General features: G+C 41.2%; 1 protein-coding gene across 4 annotated transcripts in view; it reads left to right on the top strand.

The window, feature by feature from the left end:
* Window positions 1-25,357, top strand: part of LOC140379220 (gamma-aminobutyric acid receptor subunit beta-3-like) — a 115,246-nt gene that overhangs the window by 56,973 nt on the left and 32,916 nt on the right. For all 4 annotated transcript variants that reach the window (XM_072464174.1, XM_072464195.1, XM_072464206.1 and 1 more), the window contains 3 exons: window positions 11,609-11,829; window positions 18,306-18,388; window positions 20,961-21,098. In XM_072464174.1, coding sequence (XP_072320275.1) covers window positions 11,609-11,829; window positions 18,306-18,388; window positions 20,961-21,098 — 442 coding nt within the window. The remainder of the gene's footprint in view (window positions 1-11,608; window positions 11,830-18,305; window positions 18,389-20,960; window positions 21,099-25,357) is intronic.

Genomic DNA, 25,357 nt, shown 5'->3' with positions numbered 1-25,357 from the left:
GAGGTGTTGGACAGTATGGAGCTATGGGAATGGATAACATACGGTACATTGACTATTGATTCAAATATTGAAAGATAAGGAAATACATGACAATAAAATCAAAGCCTTCACGCTTGCCTCAGAACTTGTTGGGAACTAAAAAGCTGGGTTAGACCTGGTTCAATCTTGTTTTTAACCAGATTTTTGGACTTTTGCTTTAATCCTAGTTCAGAATGAAGGCCTGGTAGCTTCACCTGCTGGTCTCTGTGGAGATGGATCATTTAAATGCCATACAGTGGAAAAACAGGCAGTATTCCTGACAGTTTCCTCAAGCAGGAGGGTGGGCCATCTCAAAAAGTCATAAAAGTGGGACAGGTCATATGATTTTGTGGAGACATGATCTAAAAAACCTGCCTAAAGCCAACACTATTCTTAGATGATTACTAATGTTCTCCATTAGCTACCAATTCCCCCACTTCCATTTTCAATATGTTTGCAGAAGAAAACCTCACATTTAAATAAATTCAAGGATGACCGGTGTAAATTAGAATAGCATAATATTGCATGAATGTACAGAAAGTTTCTTTTGACTCGCATGTATAGGCCCTGGTAGAACATAATAGTAGTAAGCAAATCAATCCTGGACAATCCTACTTTTGTTTAACCCTTTTCTAACTTGTTCATTTACTTGCAGTTCATAATAACCTAATGTGTCAGGCCTATATTTTTCTATCATTTTCTTGCCCCATCATTTGAAGCCTTTTATTCAACAGACTCTGCCATCGATTCTAAAGTAAAAGCTTTTTTGATAGCGTTTTGTCTGTCTCCATGTATTATCAGACCCAAGTGCCCCTCCTTCAAATTAACAGACATTTATCTCATTCTCAACACATCCTTCTGTAATAAGGAGCACCTCATTGAATAATAGTCATTAAATTACCGCTAATGAACTAAGTTCTAATAAGGGGAGATAGCAGAGTAAATCCATGTGTTCTTAGGCCAGCAGTTTTATCATATGAAGTTCTTATTGAAGTGGGCAAAGTGGATTGATCCCTGCGTGTGAGCTAATATTATTGAATTTTCTGTTTCAATGCTGCCGACTGGCCTTCCCCTTCCAGCCCATTATCACAGTAACATAAGCCGCCAACACATGACTAATGTCTCCTTAACGCTGTCGTATTTTGACCCTCATCGCTTCCCCTATCGCTCCTCTTCCTCTGCTTTACTGTTATCTCGTAACAGTAGCAGCAGGTGGGCTTGGGCCCCCCGGTAGAGTGGCAGAGCATTAGAAAAAGAATATGGAACGTGGAATATTGTTTTTGCTTTTTTTTTTTTTAGAGGTCATAGTCAAAAGTAGGTGAAAATTAAGCTTAACCAGCTCTAGCCAGGACTAAACCAGATCCGAACCGAATCAAATTTACTAAACCAGGACTAAACCAGGTCCGAATGGAATCAAAGCCAGGGCTGAACGTGGTCTAACAAAGGACTAAACTATAAATGAAGAACTGAAGCGGAATTGTATTTCCTGCTTTAGCAAGGACTAAACTAGTATGTTGCTGGATCTAAACCAGGACTAAATGATTCTAAACTTCAAAAAGAGCAGTCGTCATATATAAAGCTTGCGCACATGCAGATATGTTACATACATGAATTTCAAAGTTACGTTTATTAACTATAAAAAGACTACTTAACGTTGAGATGAGCAAGTACACAAACTCTGCACTTTTCATTTGGCGGTTTGCAGATATGAGACAGAGGGAGATATGTGCTCAGAGAGACGAGAAGTGGGCAAGTTTAAAAAAGGTACACTACCTTTTTCTGCTTCTCTCCATGATTTTGCTTGTCCTAGAATCTTCCACAGTGTGACTTTAAATGTCTCTACAAGGCATTTATTTACATATTTATTGCTCAAAAATACCTTGGAAAAACATGCATTTTATTGCGAGCTTGGTCACCACTCCACAAATCTGACCTTTGAGTCCATTGAGATACTATACTGTGGAACATTCAAGGCAAAAAATGAAAAAAACTGTAAAATACCATCTCTATGTAGACAATCAGGTGTCAGAAGTGTGCCTTTAAAATGAAAATGTAAGCTGAAAAAGAACATTTGAAACTATGTACAGTATCTGGGCCTCAAATCTCCTGCCATGGACACAATAAATGGATACCACCAACAATCAAGTACTGGACCAAAATATAATCGACGTTCGAAAAATGCAAAAAATAATAATATTTTTGGATAATTTGAACTTGGACAAATGTGACAAACCCTGGACTAGACGGGGCATTTTTTTTTTGGACAATATGTGCCATAGCTTCATTGGATGCCTTTGTTGCTTTTGTTCGTGTCGTGTTCTGGGGTGATAGTAGCTCAGTTGGTAGAGTGGTTGTCTTCTGATCTAAAGCTCCTATACTGTTGCTGTGTCCTTGGCCAAGATACTTAAAGGAATAATAGAGGATTTTTCGCCGAGTTGTGGACTCAAGCTACTGTTAGTCGCACACTCCCAGCTCTCACCCCTGACCCTCCTGTTGTTTCCAAGATGCCGCATACCATCAAACCTCGGAAGCACGCAACAGCCCCGCTGCTACACGTGTGTATGTTTATTAGCGCGACGGATCGCATCGCATCTCTCGTCTCCGCAGATTTCCGTCTCTTCTGAGCTCTTTCTCTGTTGTCATTATTGTACTATACACTGAAGAAACTCTCTAAACACACACCGGCATATCAACCACGCATGCGCAGCCTGGGAAACGTGCTGCTATCCTGGGAACGACCCTGCCGGTGTGCAGTTGCATGCCGGGAATGATTGACATGTGGGAGAACTACTCGACTGTCCACGCCATGAGGAAATGAGACTCCGATTGCGTGCCAAAAATCCTCTATTATTCCTTTTACTTGCCTTGTCTGCTTATACTGGTGTGAATGTGCGCTTGTGCATGGGTTAGTGGTTCCTTGATGTAAAGCCCTTTTGAGTTACTTGAACGTAGAAAAGCACTATTTTTTGTTTTTGTTGATACATTTATCCATCCATCCATCCATCTTCTGCCGCTTTATCCGGGGCCGGGTCGCGGGGGGAGCAGTCTGAGCAGGGACTCCCAGACTTCCTTCTCCCCAGACACTTCCTCTAACTCCTCCGGGGGGATCCCGAGGCGTTCCCAGGCCAGCCGAGAGACATAGTCTCTCCAGCGTGTCCTGGGTCTTCCCCGGGGCCTCTTCCCGGTGGGACATGCCTGAAACACCTCCCGAGGGAGGCGCCCAGGAGGCATCCGAAACAGATGCCCGAGCCACCTCAGCTGGCTCCTCTCGACGTGGAGTAGCAGCGGCTCTACTCCGAGCTCCCCCCGTGTGGCCGAGCTCCTCACCTTATCTCTAAGGGAGCGCCCAGCCACACGGCGGAGGAAACTCATTTCGACCGCTTGTATCCGCGATCTTGTTCTTTCGGTCACTACCCAAAGCTCATGACCATAGGTGAGGGTAGGAACGTAGACCGACCGGTAAATAGAGAGCTTTGCCTTTCGGCTCAGCTCCCTCTTTACCACAACGGTCCGATGCAGCGACTGCATCACTGCAGCCGCTGCACCGATCCGCCTGTCGATCTCACGCTCCATCCTTCCCTCACTCGTGAACAAGACCCCGAGATACTTGAACTCCTCCACTTGGGGCAAGGACACCCCACCCACCTGGAGAGGGCAAGCCACCTTTTTCCGGTCGAGAACCATGGCCTCGGATTTGGAGGTGCTGATTCTCATCCCAGCCGCTTCACACTCGGCTGCAAACCGTCCCAGTGCATTTTGCTGGTCCGGGTTTGATGGAGCAATCAGGACAACATCGTCTGCAAACAGCAGAGATGAGATCCTGTGGTCCCCAAACCGGACACCCTCCGACCCCTGACTGCGCCTAGAAATTCTGTCCATAAAAATTATGAACAGAACCGGTGACAAAGGGCAGCCCTGGCGGAGTCCAACATGCACTGGAAACAGGTCTGACTTACTGCCGGCAATGCGAACACAGCTCCTGCTCCGGTCATACAGGGACCGGACAGCCCTGAGCAAAGGGCCCCGGACCCCGTACTCCCGGAGCACCCCCCAAAGGACACCCCGAGGGACACGGTCGAAAGCCTTCTCCAGATCCACAAAGCACATGTGGACTGGTTGGGCAAACTCCCATGAGCCCTCGAGCACCCGATGGAGGGTATAGAGCTGGTCCAGTGTTCCACGACCGGGACGAAAACCACTCTGCTCCTCCTGAATCCGAGGTTCGACTATCGGTCGGATTCTCCTCTCCAGTACCTTGGAATAGACCTTACCCGGGAGGCTGAGGAGTGTGATCCCTCTGTAGTTGGAACACACCCTCCGGTCCCCCTTCTTGAACAGAGGGACCACCACCCCGGTCTGCCAGTCCAGAGGCACGGTCCCCGAACGCCACGCGATGTTGCAGAGACGTGTCAACCAAGACAGTCCTACAACATCCAGATACTTTAGGTACTCAGGGCGGATCTCATCCACCCCCGGAGCCCTGCCACCGAGGAGTTTGCGAACAACCTCAGTGACTTCAGCTTGGGTGATGGATGAGCCAGCCTCCGAGTCCCCGGTCTCTACTTCCTCTTCGGAAGACGTGACTGAGGGATTAAGGAGATCCTCAAAGTATTCCTTCCACCGTCCGACGACATCCCCAGTTGAGGTCAGCAGGCCTCCACCCGCACCGTAAACGGTGTTGGTGAGACACTGCTTCCCCCTCCTGAGGCGCCGGACGGTTTGCCAGAATTTCTTTGGTGCCGACCGATAGTCCTCCTCCATGGCCTCCCCGAACTCCTCCCAGGCCCGGGTTTTTGCCTCTGCGACAGCACGAGCCGCGGCTCGCTTGGCCTGCCGATACCCGTCGATGACCTCCGGAGACCTACAAGCCAGAGTGGCCTGATAGGCCTCCTTCTTCAGTCTGACGGCATCCCTTACTTCCGGTGTCCACCACCGGGTTCGAGGGTTGCCGCCACGACAGGCACCGGAGACCTTGCGACCACAACTCCGAGCAGCCGCATCAACAATGGAGGCGGAGAACATGGTCCACTCGGACTCAATGTCCCCAACCTCCCCCGGGACATGGGAGAAGCTCTCCCGGAGGTGCGAGTTGAATACCCTACTGACAGAGGGCTCCACAAGACGTTCCCAAACAGACCCTCACAATGCGCTTGGGTCTGCCAAGTCTGTCCGGCTTCCTCCTCCGCCAGCGGATCCAACTCACCACCAGGTGGTGATCGGTTGACAACTCTGCCCCTCTCTTCACCCGAGTGTCTAAAACACGCGGCCGGAGGTCTGATGACACGACAACAAAGTCGATCATTGACCTCCGGCCTAGGGTGTCCTGGTGCCATGTGCACTGATGGACACCCTTGTGCTTGAACATGGTGTTCGTTATGGACAATCCGTGGCTAGCACAGAAGTCCAATAACTGAACACCGCTCAGGTTCAGATCGGGGAAGCCGTTCTTCCCAATCACCCCTCTCCAGGTGTCACTGTCATTGCCCACGTGGGCGTTGAAGTCCCCCAGTAGAACAACGGAGTCCCCGGTCGGTGCACTGTCCAGTACCCCTCCCAAGGACTCCAAGAAGGCCGGGTACTCTGCACTGCTGTTCGGCCCGTAGGCCGCCACAACAGTGAGAGACCTGTCCCCCACCCGAAGGCGGAGGGACGCGACCCTCTCGTTCACCGGGGTAAACTCCAACACGTGGCGGCTGAGCTGAGGGGCTATCAGCAAGCCCACACCAGCCCGCCGCCTCTCCCCGCGGGCAACACCAGAGAAGTGGAGCGTCCAGCCCCTCTCAAGGAGATGGGTTCCAGAGCCCAAACTGTGCGTGGAGGTGAGGCCGACTATATCTAGTCGGTATCGCTCAACCTCCCGCACAAGCTCAGGCTCTTTCCGCCCCAGCGAGGTGACATTCCATGTCCCCAGAGTTAGTCTCTGTGTCTGGAGATCTGGTCGCCGAGGCCCCTGCCGTCGACTGCCGCCCAGATCTCTCTGCACCGGCCCCTTATGGATCCTCCTGCGGGTGGTGGGCCCACGGGAGGGCGGCCCCACGTCGCTCTTTCGGGCTGTGCCCGGCCGGGCCCCGTGGGGTAAGACCCGGCCACCAGGCGCTCGCCATGGAGCACCCATCCCAGGCCTGGCTCCAGGATGGGGCCCCGGTGACACCGATCCGGGCGACGTAAACTGCCTTGTTCGTGTCGTCGTCATAAGAGGCTTCTGAACCGATCTTTGTCTGACCCGTCACCTAGGACCTGTTTGCCTTGGGAGACCCTACCAGGGGCATGAAGCCCCCGACAACATAGCTCCCGGGATCGTTGATACATTTAAAAACAAAAAAATATTTTATTGACCAAACGACACAATTGGATTACATGTTTAGGACAATGTAAAAATATATGTTCTCTCTTTGTGTCTTGTTTCTGTTTTGTGAAATTTTATGTTATAGCTAAAACTGGGGGGAAAAAACCCTGAAAAATGCAAAAAATATATATTTTTTCCGTTTAATTGTGTTAATCAGCAGCACTATATTTCTTGCACAAGTTTGAATTCCTTTGCCCTGAATCCCCCAATACTCCCAGTGCTCTCCCTTGATCCCTCCATATGTATGCAGATGTAAGTACAACCGCATTACTACAATCAGTTTGACGCCGTGTTACTCATGCCCCTTAGATTCCTATCCGCGGTTGGTCCTTGTACGTTGGCCTCTCTGATTGGAGCGCTTAATTTTCGTGCGGCGCTACCTTCCTCCGTACACCAGGACTCGGCTCTCTGCCAGGCTTACGCTGTGCCACCAATCTGTGCCCTGCGCTGACTAAGATCTTCCACGCTCCCTGCGCCCCATGATAAAGAGATACGGAAAATATATTAGGCTGAGTAAACAAATGAATAATGACATGTAATGTCTAAATTTGGGGGAAATTTATTTTATAATATCCAAAACCAAGAACAGACATTTCATCCTGTAATGCAATTCAAAATAACAGATTAGAGAACAAAATGGTGAATAGGTGTACATATGCTAACGTAACACCTTCAGCTACATGACACATGGACAACGAACTGTGGTAAGTGTCTGGTATGTTAACGTAACACATTAACAGTTATTCAGATAACCATAGCATAAAGAACATGCTAACAAAGCATCAGTATTATCCCAAATCACTAAATCCATTGAATTCTTCTATCTCTGTGTCACTTCTTAACAACTGCAACTCCCTAAGTAGACAAATGTGATAATAATATCACGTATAAGTTGCTCCGGAGTATAAGTGGCACCCTGGCCAAACTATGAAAAAAAGTGCAATTTATAGTCAGGGAAATACAGTTATAGTTTTTGGAAGTGTTAGAGTAGGCGTAGTAGAAAAAGATTCAATTGTAGTCATCTGGACTCCGAAAAACAGAGTCCAGATGATACAACTGAATCTTTTTCTACAATGGAACACTCCTGGACGAATGAGGGTTTACACCGACAGTAGGCGTAATAGTTGCTTTATTCTTTTGTTTGTTCACAAGTCTTTGTCTTGACACGTAAAAAAAAAAAAGTAAAACACATTTGTCTCTTTTTATTGCCGTGATCAGGTAAATTGTTTTTAGGTCGAAGAATGATATAAAATATCGTTTTTTAAACTGGTTTATCACATTTTATGGTTGATATCTCAAATGAAAGGCCTGCTCACATCGAACAACAACTGGCCCTTTGTTGTTTTCAGTTGATATGACTTTTAGCCACATTCTCATTCTCTAACATAAAAGACAAGGTCCAATTTTTTGTGGATTGTTTGCTTGGAAGTTTTACCCATTAAGTAATATATACTTTTTTGTTATTTTATCGCAGTGATACAAAAGACAAATTATGACTGAAAGACATACATTAATAAAGATCTTCATTAAATAAAGTAAAGCCGTATCTGAAAACATAACGCCATAGAACATAAACGCAATCTATTCAAAGACAGTGAATCGAGGCTATTTATAGCTATGTCAAATGCAAAGTGGGGCTTGAATGTAGCTTTTAAAAAGAGTTCTTTTACCCGGCAAATGGGATAAACCCCATGTTACGTAACGGCTTGAACACATGAACTTTTGGGAGTCAAATCTTGCTGAAATTACACATTTTTGGGCTTTTTCCTGCCAGTTTGGTGGCACCATGAGCATGTGTCAATGCCAGCTTGGTGCGGGTTGGTTTGATTTCAACGCCACAGTGGGCAAGAGAGCGTGCTGGGAAAATAGTGTGAGGAAAACTGAAGGAAAAGACAAAGGGGATTAAGGGATAGAAAAATGCATAAAGGAGGAGCGTTTGGTCGGGTCAAAAATTCCTTGTTAAGCAAAACCATGACTATTTCTGGCTAAGAATGTCTTTCAATAGTTGATATATTTGAGTGATTTTGGAAGTAAATGACAGGAAACATGGCTTAATGTATTGACACTATTTTATATCCACTGTGTCATACTTAGTTTCCATCTAAAATGGAAGAAGGTAATAGCATTTGTCCAGGGTATTGTGGTCTTATTAATTTAATATTTTTGTGGCTCCAGAAATAGAAAGACCTAAGCAGTAATTGTCCAAAATATGTGTCACTAAATGGAAAAAATATGAATTTAACATTACGCTTTAAAACTATGTATCTGGGACATAAAACCCCTGAAACTGAAACCATTTGGATACCTTTGGAATGCACCTTGGTCAAGAGTTATATATACAACAAAGGAATGGATGTCATATAATGAACCTGTCAAGGACTGAGCTCAAATTTACAGTCTTTAAAGGTGAGTTAGTTCATTTTAAGCTCATTGCAATAATCCACATGCATCGCTTACTTTTACATAAAAACCTAAGTTTATAAGTGTTTTTTTACAACTCTGAGCCCGAAAGGGAGCGCCACAGTAAAGCAAACATTAGCATGCTAACGCCGCACCAATATTATATAAATTAAAGTCTGTATATTGAATAAAATAAAATAAATAAGTCTGTGTAATCCCTCATTCATCCAGGAGTGTTTCATGGATGAAAGGCATTCAGTCGTAGTCATCCAGACGCTGTTTTTGACATTTGAAATAGGCCATATAGTAAATGCCAAACAACAATAAAAACAGTTTTTGTTGGGAGTGCCATGCATATTCTATATTTTTGTGATTTAAAATGAATTACTGTACACATATCAATAACCTATATAACAACTTGAATGAGCTTTTAATCTTGTTAGAAAGGTGTTTCCTCATCATCATCTTCGTGTGTTTGAACAATCCTGTATTGTTCTGCAATAGAGGCTGGAGTTCTCAGAGAATTCCTGTTTTCACCTATCCTCTATCCTCACCCACATCCCTGTACTTAGTTACGGTATGAAAAATGAAGGCACTCAGTCATACATGTTGAGTACTTAAATGTCAAGCAGCCACTTTTCAAACATGACATGTAAATGACAATCTGCCGCTTGTAACGGGAAATGTCACAATGAAGAGGCGGGGCTTGTCAGTTCTGCAGTTTAGAAAAATACGTCAATGGACCAGTTTCTATTACTAAGCCGTTTTAGATCTGCATTATGGTTTACAATGAACAAAATGTAATGCTTATGTTATACTTCAATACCAATATCTGAAGAAAAAAAGCATAATGTCCTTTAATAGAGAAACTGAATTGACCCTTATTTCTCCTGATTCCCACAACTTTGAGAGTAGTTGTCATTTGTGTTGGCTGTGAATTTTGTTTTCATCAACACTTCAAATCACTAATAATGATGCTTTGAACGGCGGCGTATGTTCAAAGTCAATCATCAGAACATCGAAGCTCACCTCTCTGGCCTCATGAATCATTGAGCCTTTACGACTGAAATGAAGGATTTTATTCAAGATTTTATAGATTTTGTATTTATTTTTTTGGTATGTAGCTGCATTGCCATGTGAGTCAGCCTGCCCACACACTTCTGCTGCACAATGGAACAGTAGTGTTTGGCTTACTGTATTCCAGAAGGAAGAGCAGAGAAAGAGGGGGAGAGAAACAGAGAGTGGGGAGGTAAAGGGAAAGGAGAGATGAAACTCGGTAAGAAGTGAGAAAAGAAGAGGGTAGGGAGAGAGGGGAGGAGAGGAAAGATGAAATGAAAAGGAGGTGGAGATGAACAGGGACAGAAACCAAAATGAAGAAGGATTGAAAGAGAAGAGAAGAGAGAAACAGAGAGAAGCAGAGAAAGAAAAGAAAAGAAAAAAGAAAGGTGAGGGATTGAGAAAACAACAAGGTGGTAGAGAGGAGACAGGAGAAAAATAAATGAGAGCGACGGAAAAGTTAAAAAGGAAACTGAGGGAGAGAATAGAGGGATAAAAGAGAGGGAAGCGTTGAGAGACTGTGTGAGAAGAGGGAGACATTTGGCACAAAAGTATTGGACCAGTTGGCGCTGGCTAATGCAGTCTGTAGGCTGCTGTCGTGTCATCACAACAACAAAAACAGCGCTAGTGTTTCGAAGCTGCTGTCCACAATGGGGTGTTTACATGTAGATAAGCACATGGACTATCCAAATGCTAAATGTGTTACTGTTGTTGTGTCCCTGGGCAAGACACCTCATACACACTGCTTCTAATGTGTTAGTGTTGTCTGTGTTTATGTACCGGTATGTTTAGCGCTAGGAAAGAGCATAGATGCACGGAAAGTAAAGGGAGTGTCTGTATTACTTTGAATTCTTGTATTAAACTTATTTTGGTGGTCGAGCAAAACAAAAATCTTTAGTTTACTTGATTTCAGATGATACATGGGGAAAATATTTTTGTACTAATGATACGATTACCTGAAGAAGCTATGGGATCACTTTGTGTTAGCTATTAAAATATGACCAAACCCAAGTCGATATTGAAAGTGCACTATGTAAATTTAAAGTGGGGGTCCGCCACTTGCTTGCCTCCGTTCAGACGTTAGTGCTTTTCCTGGAATGTTCCACAGTAAAGTATTGAAAGTTTATCTTCACGTTTTCAGCAAGTCACGTTGTAGAATTGGATGATGTCAAAATCTCAGATGGTGGTGGGCAGTTGCCTTTATAAATCTACAGGAGATTTGTTTATGAAGAAAATACAAAATAGAAATTCACTAACATTGAACATTCACTTTATTAGTTATTGATCAGCTCCAAAAACTTTATATCAATCAAGTCTTATCAATCTTATATCTTCAAATCCTTTCAATTGACAAAAATCATGTCTTTGGAGATGAATAATAGCACCACTTTGACAAGCATTTGTGAAACACTGATTACATGTTTCTGCTGACAGAGCACACGTTGAAATTTGTGCCAGTTTTTGTTTCATGTTGATAGTCCCAGTAATGAGAGAGATATGAACCATAAACCAGGTCATCAAATCTGCAATCCGACAGTTAATCTGCAAATTCTACCTTACAATTCTGCCTTGACCCTTAACTCAGTTTTAAACTACAGGAAGGATTTCTACAATGTTGTGATGTCACATGAACGCAGCTGATTACATGTGATTTTATTGTCAGATCTGGCAGTGGCAGACCCTCTACCAGAAAGTTACATAATGATAATGTAGCTTAAATAAATCTGGTGTTGTCTGCAGCTGTATCTGGGACATATTCTTATTCCGTTTCCTCCCTTCTCTCCTCAGGACTACACCCTGACCATGTACTTCCAGCAGTATTGGCGGGACAAACGTCTGGCCTACGTGGGGATCCCTCTCAATCTCACTTTGGATAACCGCGTGGCCGACCAGCTGTGGGTCCCGGACACCTACTTCCTCAACGACAAGAAGTCCTTTGTCCACGGCGTGACGGTGAAGAACCGCATGATCCGCCTGCACCCCGACGGGACAGTCCTCTACGGCCTCAGGTGGATATACTAGGATTGGACAAACCCGGGTGAAAGATTAGTTTGCCGTGTTTTCTGGTACATACGATTTACGATCTTTGCTTTAAAATCAATAGTCTTAGCGTGCAGCTGAGGTCCAGGAGAGGTAACATTCCAGCAGAGCCCAAAACAATGAATGAATAGAAGTCAATGGGTTGGTTAAATGCTAGTTTGATCTCCATTGAATTCTTACTTGATAGATGCTAATGCTAATTGATTATTGTTTATAGCTACATTTTAGTCTCTGATGTGTGAAAGTTATATTTAAATTTAATTACTTTAATTTGAAATATTTATCTTGATCTGAGTGGTTGAATTAATGATAAATCCTGACCGAGACGACTATAAACATTGATTTCTGCATATTGATTCTTTTTTACTTTAGCATGTTATGTTTACTAAGCAAACAACCTGCTGGGCTAGCATAACTTGGCTAATACTTGCATTAATATTGCATTGCTAGCTTGCTAATTAGGTTATTACACAGCACTTAAAGTTTTAAATATTTAAGAGTCTTGGTGGCATTTAACGGAAAGTTCCCAATCAGCATGAGGTATGTAAAAACATGGACTTTGCATGTCCTTTTAAGCTAGGTTTCCAAATCTATTCAGTTTAGTGAGTAACTCCATGGATATATTTATGCTAATTATTTTGTTCATAGTATTGAGGTATTCTGAGGGTCGTTAGCTTAGCCCTTCTGTCCATAGTGGCTAAAACCAGACCAAACCATCTAATGTTTGTAAAAGCCAACAACGCCACCTGGGAGTTGGCCCAGGACCAGCTAAATATAAAGGCATGTAGGTTCGTCGTTGATAGGCAGAGACTTGAGGTTAGCAAAAATAAATGTTTATTTGTACATGGTCAAAGAGTTAATTGGATATTACAGTTGGAATAATTCACGCACAGTTCATTGTTCGACGCTCAGGTCATTCACCAATAGTTCGGAACAGTGTAGAGCAGTCAGGAAGGAAACACACAATTCGCGGCAAGGCGGCAAGGCGGCAAGGCAGCAACGCGGCAAGAAGGCAAGAAGGCAAGGCAGCGACAGTGCACCCTAGCTCCATGGCTCAGATCTATAAAAGACAACATGGTCACTACTAAATGTACAGCTGGATGACTGTTGAATTACCCACTACGCCACGCAGCTGGATAAGTGCGACGGAGGACTGGACAGTCGGTAAACAATAGCACGCCCGATAGCCGGCATAACGGGCGGCACACAGAGCGCACGGCCCATGGCAGCAAGCATTAAATTAAAGTTACAGTCAGGGTTACAAAGAACGCTAAAGGTCTCACATCTGAATGTTTAATACTACTTGAGAGTGGCGTGCGCGGCGTAAACACCAGGAACCCGGACGTAAGAGCGAGAGGTCAGAGGGCGCAAGGTAAGGACGGAAGCACTTTTTATAGTGGTTGACATCACCGTCAGCCAATAGAAAGTCTGCTCAATAGTAGAGCCCGCCTGCAGGCTATACTGCTACAGTAGCTTACACGTAATGCAGCATGTAGTTTAGTTAAATTTGGGTTTATATAATATTTATATAAAATTCAGTATATTTGTTCATTTTTCATCAATCTGATCAGTGGCCAGGTTTACCTAGAGGCACAATGAAAAAATTATGGCATTGGTATTGTAGTAGAAGTGCCTTGCCCAAAATGTAAATAACAGAGGTGGATAGAGTAGCTAGAAATTATACTGTAAATGTACAATTACTTCAGAGTTTTACTGAATAACAACATAGTAATCTAATGCATTACTTAGAATGAATTAGTACTTGGGGAAACTAGTGAGTGTAGCTCAACTGTCGGAACGAAATAGCTGATTTATGTTTCAAGGTGAATACAATTGGAAGAACAAACCTTAAATCTTATTTTTCAAAGATAGACCACAAAAAATGAAAAAAAAAAAAAAAATCACATCTGGAGTGAAAAAATCATAAAACCAACAAAGTGGGAAGAGAAAAACATTTACTCACTGTTAACACCGTCAAATATTTTATTCAAGTAGGAGTAAATGCATGATGTTTGAAATTGTATTCAAAAGAAGGCCTGAATGTGGGTCCATTTGAGTGACCTATGTTAAATAGAATGTGAAATGTTTAAAATCCCACGGGAAATAGTAGGTTAAAATCCTACAAAAACACAGTGCAGTTTGTTATTTGTGTTATTTAGTCCTGTGTTTATTGACCTGGCATTGTTGTGATGTTGGCAGTTTCAGACATTTGGCCAGAGAGCAGATAAAGGATCAAGAGTCAAGCTTCAGGTTACCTCCTTTTAGTTTTTAGGCTAAACATTCAAACGGTTGCAATAGAAAAAGCACAGAACACCATAGGCTCTGCACCTTCCGTGTAATGTTGAATACACAGCTGTTGTTTGATACAGCATTCATTTGAATTTCCATTGATGTGGCAGACAGGCAGGTTCAGAAGACTCACTTATGAATATGGAGACTTTGAATTATTAGCTCACAAGTGTGGGCTTCAGTGAGTCTAAACTAGGACTAAACCAGTACAAGTGAAACAAAAGCTAAAGCAAGATAAATCTGAATAAGTCTGAAAAAGTGAGAATAGGACTTCAGGTCATGGCGGCGCTTTGAGTACGCACCTCACACCGCTGCTGCAGAACTTAGCCTTAAAATCATTGTTTGACCCACTTAATCCCAAAGAGGAAGAACAAGAGATGAGCAAACAAGGAAGAAACACTTCTGGTAACACTACGGTACCAAAACAAACAAAGCTTGCGGCCCACGGTCCCATTGGAAAAATAGCTTGCATCACAAGCTGACGAAGATAACGAGGCTAACATGGCTAACAAACCTGAGGTAGAGATCCACAGTCCCGCCCCGCTGGACAAACTGGGTCCCACCGGACCAGATGGAGATTTTTGTGACTTATTTGCATCGGAAGGGGCAGAGGATATAACTAATCATCAGATATGGCTCAAGAAGTGCAGCGTACCATGTAGTCTCTTAAAGGGGCTACAGGCCGAGGCGTCCAAAGCGTCCAGTTTACATTCAAAGTCTATGTAAACGCGCGTCGAACGCCTCCTGCGTTTTCCGCGTCTCGATTTTTGCGTTTTTGCATCGCGAATCCTGCGTTTTTGCCGCTCTCGACGCTTTGGACGCGCGCCCGAGGGTCCGCCGCCGACATGTTCAGCTTTGTCCAACTTTCTGCGGCAGATGCGCCGCAGCAGCCAATCAGAGATGACGCTCCAGTGACGTGCTACGCACGACCCGGAAGAAGACCCAAAACAAACCCCGCAAGATAAAAAAAAAAGCTCTTGGAGCAAATAATGACACTGTCTAAACTCTGCTCACCTCTGAAGTATATACGGGTCTCAGACAAGCCCCGGAGCCCATCACCTCCGCTTTTGGAATCGAGAACGCGCGTCCGGGGCGTCTGTCTTCAAATGTACAGGCGTCCAATTTCTGCATCGGGCGCGAATTTGACGCCGCAGTGTGTACGAGGCTTTAGAGCCGAGTTGTTAGCTGCCATGGGCCCGGCTATATCTGCTGCAGTAGCCGCTTAGCTGAAAGCAGAGGGAGTAACCGGAGCGTGCATGGATGAAATCGAGCAGCGTATTTCAGACAATACGGATGATCTGCAGATAGTAAGGGCTGAGATGGAGGCGCTGCGGGCCAGAGTAACAACGCTGGAGTTGAACTTTCATGGGGATTAATATCTAAATTGTATAAATGTATTAACAATCTGAGCAATCACTCTACTGATTACATTACGAGTAAATGGGAAAGAGAGTGTCACTTTGTTCTGGTTGATGAGGAATGGGAAAATATATGTACATTTCATTGGAGAAGCACAGGATCACATGTTAGGAGGAAATTCTGTTGGAAAAGTGTCTTGTTCCTTTATAACTCCATGTCAAAGTGCCCATTACTCACAGGGAAGTGCAGACTGTTGGAGAGGCTGTGGCAGCCAGGAGGCAAATTACTATTATGTGTTTTGGGATTGTCCTGTTTTTCACAATGGGGACAAATTTGTGGGACTGTGGGCTAAATGGGATTCTTGGTTTGAATTATAAATGCCTTCATTTCAGGTTATGTTCTATTTTGTCAAACACTTTTTTTTTTAAATAAGAAGGAAAAGGGAATAATAAATCTGGTTTAAGTAGTGTGAAACTACATTTAAATAAGCCTAAATCTACTTGGAAAATAAAACTGAAAATATCAGACCAAACTAGAACTAAACCAAGATTAGACAAAGACTTGACAAAGACTTGACCAACTTCAAATAAATATTGACACATTACTAAACCACAACTCAACTAGAACTAATCGGGATAATCTCAAATATAAGATGGATAAACCAGGGCTAAACCAGGGCTAAACCATGGATAAACCAGGGCTAAACCAGGGCTAAACCATGGATAAACCATGGATAAACCAGGGCTAAACCAGGGCTAAACTAGTGCTTGCATGTTTGTTTTTTGTAGTCGCTCTGATTATGCAAGCAGCACTTAGCCTGTGGTCTGCGCTCCTGGTCTCTGCGTGTCGTGGAGATGAAAGGGAAGATGTGCTGTGCTTTGGGAGGTGCCTCCTACATAAATGTATGTCAGGTACAGAGGTAGAACCAGGCCCCTGCAGAATACTGCGCATGTTGGAGGAAAATCCTTTTCCTGACTATTGTAGTAAGAGCTGTGTTTGTAACTAATGCTATTTAATGCTATTTGATATGAGTATGGAAAAGTACTACTTACTGTAAAAAAAATAATATACTTGTGCATAAATAATCCCTCAAAGTGTAATAGATCTGATTGTGGGTTGATCTTTTACGAATGTGCTCATTTAAAAAACTATGATCATTTTTTGTTTGTTGTTAGACAGCAAACCTCCTCCTCATTAGAGTGGTGACAAAACTAACATTTTGATTAAAATGAAAATGCTCAACTCTTGATACTGATTTCAAAACTCTTGATACTGATTTCAATACATTCGATACCACGATGATGACCAAAACGCTCTTTTCTTGTGTCAGTGTTTTAGACTATTTCTTTATTAGACCCTGTGGTCAAACTTTCTCTTATTAATGTGATTTCTTTTTATATCAATACTTGTTCAAATGAGTTTCAATGCTAGTTTTAGTATCAACTACTGTTGGATTTTAGATACTTAAGATTGAAAATCTTACTCCTTTTATGATGTTTACAAAACTCCCACTACAAGTTAACTACAAATAACATACAATTAACATAAATTTCTCTAATTTGACTTGCAATCTTCCGTCTATTCCAACTCCCCATCCCTATCTCACTCTCATTTGTGAGACCAAGGGGCTTCCTGCCAACTCCAAATCGACCACAATTTGCATTATGCAGTTATTTTTAACATCACATTAGGAACAGTTTGAGCTTCTGTCGACTGTAAACAAAATATTACACCCGATAGATCCTTTTCAGATACTTCTCTAAATCTGAAACGGCCATTGACAAACTTGCTTGAGTGGACAACTTTGCACAAAATCTTGATCAAAGCTCGTCTCCTGTGATGAATGGTGTATAGCGATGTACATACCGTAGTTACACAGTCAGCATTCTAAATCGCTGGAGTAACATCATTTAGGCCGACGACTCTGCCAGTGCCTTGTAATGCGAGACGGAAGGAGGAAGTTTGCCTGAAGAGAAATGGACGTTTAGTTTCCTGTTGAGATATAAACTCTCACGCAAAGTAGCATCACAGAGAATATTGCGGAGCGGATCTAAATATTTTTGGATCTTAAATCTGCACATGCAACTTTTCTGGTGGGGGGTCTGTTACCATGGAGATGTTATTGCTTAACCTGGAATGTTCCACAGTATGGCCTTTAACATATCTACTATTTAATTTCTTCACTTCAAACATAGAGAGAGAACAAGAGATCTTCCGCTAGAAAATGTAAAGCACTTGGAAGCAACCAGGAGATAACAGGACTAAACCTGGACTTAACCATTACAGATCTACTGCGGGTCCCAATAAAAAAAAAACATGACTAAAGTTCTAAACCTTCCTTAGACCTAGGATGAAAACAAAACAATACTCAGAATCAGAATCAGAATCCGGACAAGAAACCCACTTAAAGGTGCACTTTGTAACTTTTCTGGTAGAAGGTCCACCACCTGCTTGTCTCCAGAAGATGTTATTGCTTTGCGCTGGAATGTTTCTCTGTATGGCATTCAATTTATCCATCTCTATGGAAACAAGCAGGTTTGAAGAGGCAAGCCCGTTCCCAGTAAGAACCCATGCTTTTCAAGGTGGGTTTAACGCCATATAGTAGAACCCCCCCACCAAAAATGATGCAATTGCTATACAGTATATACTTTGCTGCCTTCAAATGGGTCACCAAAACGATCACTTGCTTCCTTTCCTCCTCCCTCTCGTCCTTCTTCACTATCCATCTTTCGCTCAGTACCATTTGCTCCGATGACTTAATTTAAACCTGCCTGTCTCTATATGTCTTCTCCTGCAGGATCACTACAACGGCCGCCTGCATGATGGATCTGCGGCGCTATCCCCTGGACGAGCAGAATTGCACACTCGAGATAGAGAGCTGTAAGTAGTGGCAGTAAAGAAAATAAAACATAAAAAAACAATCTTTGTGAGTGAATGGTTGCTGCGGTTTAGTGCGACAGAATCAAGCCAGAAAGCTTTTTTATGTGCTAGCGGTGTCTACAATTTCAAAGCTTGCAGGATTTGTTGAATTGGGTACTATGAGATGCTTTGGAGTCGATATCAAACATTGTGCTAGAAGTACTGACAGTAAACCAGCAGCTAAAAATAACAGTAATATTATTTTTACTTCAATAGCATGGTTAGAAGGAATTTAGGCCTGTGCTATTACCAACACAAATTGTCCCTTCCACAATCAGTTTTCAGTCTTCCCCCAAAGTATCATAATGAAGCTATCATTTCATTCATCTTATCTTTAATTCTTAATTATACATCTGTATAATGTGATAATTATGTACTTTTCTTGACCTGTGGTAAAGAATTCTGAATTATTTTCCATATAAATGTATATATAGACCTAGAAAACCCACGTAAATGCCTGAATAATCTGACTCGTGGCTGCTTGTATGCAGCGTACAAAGTGGGTGTCTTCAGATTTCTTGTCTGAATGTATAATTGCATGGTGCAGTATACATTGTTTTACAATGTGCTTGAGGTTTCACTCTGTAATATTTGCCTGGATATTTCCACAATATGGTATAAAACGTAATAATCTGTGTGGAAACGATCAGATGATGCAACCAGGCCAAATTATAGCTGACCTATAATTTATGGCCAACCTATAACTTGGCCTTGTTGCGTCACCTGGTTTTCTCCATACAGATAAATGTTTTGTACCCACCATAGCGTGGAGAATTATTTAGCTTCTTTCAGGCTCGTTGGATGAATCGTGTTTAGAAACTCATTTCCCTTTGAGCTTCAACAAAACTCAATGTGTGATGTCATATTTGACATGGCTTTGAAATCTTCTGCACTGTTTTCAAGTCCATAAATCATCACCAGACTCAGTTGGAGTATTTCTGCCTCAAATCACGAGCCGTGAGTGTGTGTGCTCTGTGAACTGTGTGGCTACATTAGCATGTCGGAGAAAAGCTAGCATCTTTCCCATGTAATTCCCTCTGCTGTCAGTGGATGGAGCCAAAAGTCAGTTCCTGGCATGGGAAACACTATAGTGACATAAAGTAATTTTGTTTTAAATGTGTATATATATATATATATACATATATATATATATATATATATATATATATATATTTTTTTTTTTTTTTTAAAACTCTAAATCATAAAATATAATTGTACTCAAGAGCATGTTTAAAGGCCAATAACAATACCAATAATGCATTAGATTTGTCCTTCAACATTCATATAATTTTATAGATTTATAATTCCTTGCTTTTCTTTGGAGATTATGAAGTTATGGCTTACTGTAAATTTACCCTACACTACATCTGACTTCAGGCTAATTTAAAAATAATCAATTTAATTTGCATATTGGACAATGCACAACGTTTCTGCTAAATTTGTCCTTTTTAATCAAATTCTCATTTACACCTCTGCCTCAGGGGAAATAAAACACAGTTTTGTGGCACTTTGTCCCTTGCCATTAGTTGACAGAAAGAAGTGTCATCAAATTTATGATGAATTGTTGGATATTAGTTTGCCAGAATGATGTCTTTATCATGTAAATCAGGGTAATTGTGTTTGCTTACTATTCTAATTCATGGCATTGTTGTAACTTGAACTGCTCAAAAGAAAACTCTAATCAAAGGATGATTTACACCTCGGCCTCCTGGGAAATAAAAGGAACAGTACTGACCTGATGTCTGTGTTGATTATGTCACATTTTGCCTCTACTAATCAAAAAAGGACTGCAAATCAACAAACAACACATATTCTGATACTAATTTATTGCTTTGGTTGTTTATCGGGGGCCACTGTTGTCACAAAAATATTCAAATCTATTTGAATATAGCACACTGTTATGTGTCATATCAAGAGACATAACACATAACTTCATTCTGGAGATATGCAAAATTAGAATATCGTCTATGATTAAACTACTTTTTACAAGTTTAACTGAAATAAGTGTGTCCAAGGCAGTTACTCAAGTCATATTGTGTACATTAAAGGTGCTCACAGAAAATGCATTTTATTGGCAATAAAAACACATTTTATTGAACAATTGCTGTTAAAATTGAATAATTGCTCCTGTAAAACAGGTTATCACTGTAAAACTGTCATTTTAACACTTCAAATTATTACCTTATAAAGTTTAGGGCTTTTCCTTAGAGTCATTTTAATTTTACTTGCCTATATCTTAAAATATTTGCATACTTTCCACCCCCCCTTCGTTTTCATGAAAAATACAATATTGGTTGATTAAAAAGAATGTTAGTTTGTGAACTCTTTATTATGAAGATATGTGGTATAATGTTCTAGTTCTGAATTCAAACTTCTGACATGTTTTCCTTATCCACACTCCCCCTCGTTCCCAGCTGTCCTCTCTGTAACTCTGCATATATCAGAGGAGTCCCCAGTGCTCCGGGACAGATGGGTTTCACGTACATCTATATGTGTGTAAATGTGAATATATATTTGTGCTTGTGCTTTACAGATGGGTACACCACCGACGACATAGAGTTTTACTGGAAAGGAGGCGAGGCGGCCGTGACCGGAGTGACCAGGATCGAGCTGCCGCAGTTCTCCATCGTGGACTACAAACTGGTGTCAAGGAATGTTGTCTTCTCCACAGGTAAATCCACTCTTTATGCATGGGACAGAAAGTGATAAGTAGTAATAAAACATCTGTTTTTCAAGATCCTCAAAGACGCTTAACAGTTGACAACACACATAGAAGGAATATAGTTGTTTAAATGCAGTTTTGATGAAAATATTGCATAGTTTAATTATATGTTTCCGTACAAGTGAGACTGTTCAGCTTAAGTGTCAATATTTCTGGTAACACAGTTTCTAGACCACACGTTGGTCACTAAATGGTGATTGGTGTGTTTTTTGCAATTATTCTAGTCTATAGAAAAGCATCTACTGCTAATAATGCTTATGAACTCTTTAATGGGAAGAAAGCGGTTTCTGGTTGAATACTAAAAAATATTGTGTTAGACAAAAAAAAAAAACATAAATAAGTACTATGTGAATAATATCAGGAACAGCTCTTATTATTTGCCTGTAAAATCTAGCCTCGGCGGTCTCACAAAATATTATTCTGGACTTGCCAGGCAATATTATTATGCCTTTTACTGTTTATTAGCTATTTGTTAGAATTAATATAGACTCTAAACCAAGGGTATCCAAACTGTGGTCCGGGGCCAAATGTGGCCATTTTTTGTTGGCTAAATTGGTCCAAACAAATAAATGTTTTAGTACAGCTTTACTGTAAACAATTAAAATTCTACTCTCATAACCTAAGTAACAAACACGTTGATGTTACACAGACATAAAATTCATGTTATAAACATTGTTGAAGATGTGGTGGCTCATTAAACCTTGCAAAATTAGATATGATTAATTTAATTGTCATCCGTATTATATCTTGTCTCTTTTATCCATGTGCACTGCAGTAGCACGTGAAAGGATGTGCCTATACCTATAATATCCCTCAGGGAAAACATCACTGCTCTAAACTAAAACATTTTAAAGTTTAAACGCAAATGCCCTCCATTTCATTTTTTCCATCTATATGTTTTTTTAGAATAGGCCCAGTACCCACAATTCTCACTAATATCCAAAATATGAAAAAAAAAAAATCCCTTCTCTGTTGTGTCTCTACAAACAGAATTTCATGGGAAACACTGTTAAATTTTACATAATATTGTTCATATCAAAGCCTGGCCTGTTTTCAATCTGATTATTTCATCAATGTCTGTAGCGAAAACACGAGCCAAGGCTTGCTGTGTTGATCTGAAGAGCCAAAGTTCTGTTCCTCAGCGCGGCTAATTAGACTGAAGCAAGAAAACACGAGCCGCCTTTGAAGTATCCCTCAAGATATACGCCAAGAGTGAAGCCAATGCACTCCGCTAAGGCATCGGCCATGTTGGAGAGAGTAGACCCTGAGATACCAACGTTTGTTTATGGCTAGCTTCTCTTTAGCGCGCTGATGTAAATCTAAACGTAACACAAGGCTCATTAAATCAATTCCATCAAATAAGGGACAATTGCAGCCGTATTCTCCGGCGTATTTGCATAGAAGCTAATCAATAGGTGGATTAAAGTGCTGTTAGGCAGTGTATTGATTAAATAGACAACTGAATGATGAAGTAAATGCATTATAGAGTAAGTTGTGTTCTATCCAAATAGCAGTTTTTAAATATGTACCAATTGGTCAGAGATCGATCTTAATTCGATCTTAATTAAGACGATATTTTGGGCGACCTGCTGCTCAAAGAATACACAAAAGGTCATTCAAACACTTAAGTGCAAAGAGAACACTGTACAAAATGTGACTACACTGCTCTCTTATAGGTTTGAAGTTAAATACGGCTGTGGGTGCGTTTGTTGTCAATTTATTAGGGGGAAAATGATCAAAATCCCCAAAATATTGTCAGAGTTTATCGGCTCGGCCATGAAAGAAACTATCGGTCAATCTCTAGCTGTTTTGTCTTGTTATTTAGCCTAATAACTTTGCTTTGTGGTCTCTCCTTGTCCCAGGCTCATATAGTTGCCTGGGATTGTATGATATGCAAAGATACTGCAGTTTTTTAATAGATCAGAACAGAACCCATGTACATTAAAGGTTGGTATTTTTAGTCACTGCCTCCCGGTAGAACACGCAAATTACCAACCAACACTGTACAGTAGCATGCAATTTATTTGTAAAAACTCAACATTCCGGTTCAACTATTGCATATAAAAGGTAAGTATTTCTTGAAAATGACTGTTTTAATATGATTGTAGTTTTGATATCGTATTGAGTATCAGGCCTTTTACTTTGTATCAGAACTGAAATGTTAGTTGGTAGGTGGCTCCTGACTTGTATTACAATTAAATCAGGTTGTTATATTATTACGGATGTACAGCTTAGCGTAACATGAAAGTGGTCATTTACTCTACTTAATTTACTGAAAATCAACAGGATATTTCTTAATAATTTACTGTTAATGGCAGTCCTTTCAGCCATAGTTCATAGTGATGCATGTGTTTGATTTCCCAAAATGCCAGAACAATTTATTAGCCATCAAGAAGTCATTCCTATAGGAGATGTAAGCACAGGAGAGCAGTATGGATGCCTCATAAGTCTTCCTATGCCATTAAGGGCTGTTGAGAAAGGCATCAATCACATGTTATATATAGCTGGACAATGACAACCTTATACTCAGGTCTTCATCTAAACATGAACACTGATCGCAATGGACCTCAAGGCAATTTGCGAGAAGATATACATATCCATGATTTGATTTTAATGAATCTGTTGATGTGGATTTATAAACCCAGGGTCTAATTTCCCAGGTGCGTCTTTAATTATGTGTAGATGACTGGATGCATCCGATTAGAGTGTTTTATGTGTATGCTAATGCCAGGGCGAAGAGCTGTATGGATGGTCTCTAGCTGTAGAGAGATGTAGAAATAAACTAGGCAGATTAAAAGTGTAATGACAAGACCACGTTTAAAAATAATCAGAGGGAATACTAAAGTAAGGAGTGTTGAGAAGAATACTTTGAAAATGTATTTAGTTAAAGAATACTGACTACCTCCATTAAAATGTATTTACCGTAGTAACGCATTCTGTTTCTTTCTGAATACTACTGAATACTTTTGCGTTGAGTTGCAGTATATTATAGTGTGAAAACATGACATAAGATTAAAACGGCTTTTTGTTTTTGTTTCACCAATTTTTGCATTCATTTATAAGATGAGAGAACATTTACTACAAACAGTAAAAAACAAGTAAAGTATTCCTCCAATTTAAAAGAAGTAACAGTACCAGAATACTATAAATAAATATTCTGAATGTGTATTTCCGGTACATGTATTTAGTTCTTAACACTGACCAGGACTAAACTAGGTCTAAATCAGAACTAAAATGGGTCCAAACCAGGACAAACCTGATAGAAACTTAAACCTGTAAAAACTAAACTAAAAAAATTGAGACTAAAGACCTTTGGTAAAGTAGGCCAAACCCGGTCAAAACCTAAACTAGGACTATGTAAATTCAAATTAAGAACCAATCTGTGTCAAACTAAGATGAGCTGATTAGCCTGTTGACACTATATTATGATAATTCCCCCTCTATATCTCTCTTTTAACTTTAGTAATTGACTGTATACCTTTGAGATGCATGAGCAGTGCATTGTGGCCCCCTGTGGTGTGGAGGTATTAAAGCCTCGTGTCCAGCGCTCTTGACCTCCCCCTGAGTAAAGTAATGAACACAACCAAAGCGTCACATGTGCTGAGATCTCTCCCATCTGCCACGCCCACCGTCATCTGCCTATGAATAAATTAGCTTTTTGAAATGATTGTACATACAGTGCTCTCCGCTCAAAAAACATGGCTTATTTCCTCATATTTATCATTCAGTTCTTGCAAATAAATCTATGTTTTTCTTATTAAAAACCAAACAGAATGGCTTTCATTGCTAATATGATGGACTTTAACGAGACATTAGTGACATTTAACACAAAACATGATTTATCGCTCCAAAGGCAAACACATTTCACACGCTTTTACTTTGAAGGATTGACTGATCATTGACATTTTAAAACCTTTGGATCTTGATACGATTCAAATTTGATGAATCGCACAGACCTCATTAGCAACTTAAATTGTGTTTTTTGCATAAATAATGAACAAATCTGTGCCACAATCATTGGCCCCCTTTTGAAAGTAAAATCAGATTTCAGTGATTTCTGTGAATTCCAAATGACAAAACAAAAGGGAAATGTATGAGTTTTAATGTTAAACAGGATGGCTTTAGAATTTGCTTGAATCAGTGCTGGAGAAGTGCAAAAATTAATTGGATTTTGAGGCCAAAAAGTGTCATTTCCAACATGTTGATAA

This window comes from Eucyclogobius newberryi, unplaced genomic scaffold (genome assembly GCF_026437365.1).
Source record: "Eucyclogobius newberryi isolate DKJ021-1_F unplaced genomic scaffold, fEucNew1.0.hap1 SCAF_1, whole genome shotgun sequence".
Classification (NCBI taxonomy): Eukaryota; Metazoa; Chordata; class Actinopteri; order Gobiiformes; family Gobiidae; genus Eucyclogobius; species Eucyclogobius newberryi.
Note: the sequence above shows the minus strand (reverse complement) of the source record. Positions and strands in the feature narration are given on the sequence as shown.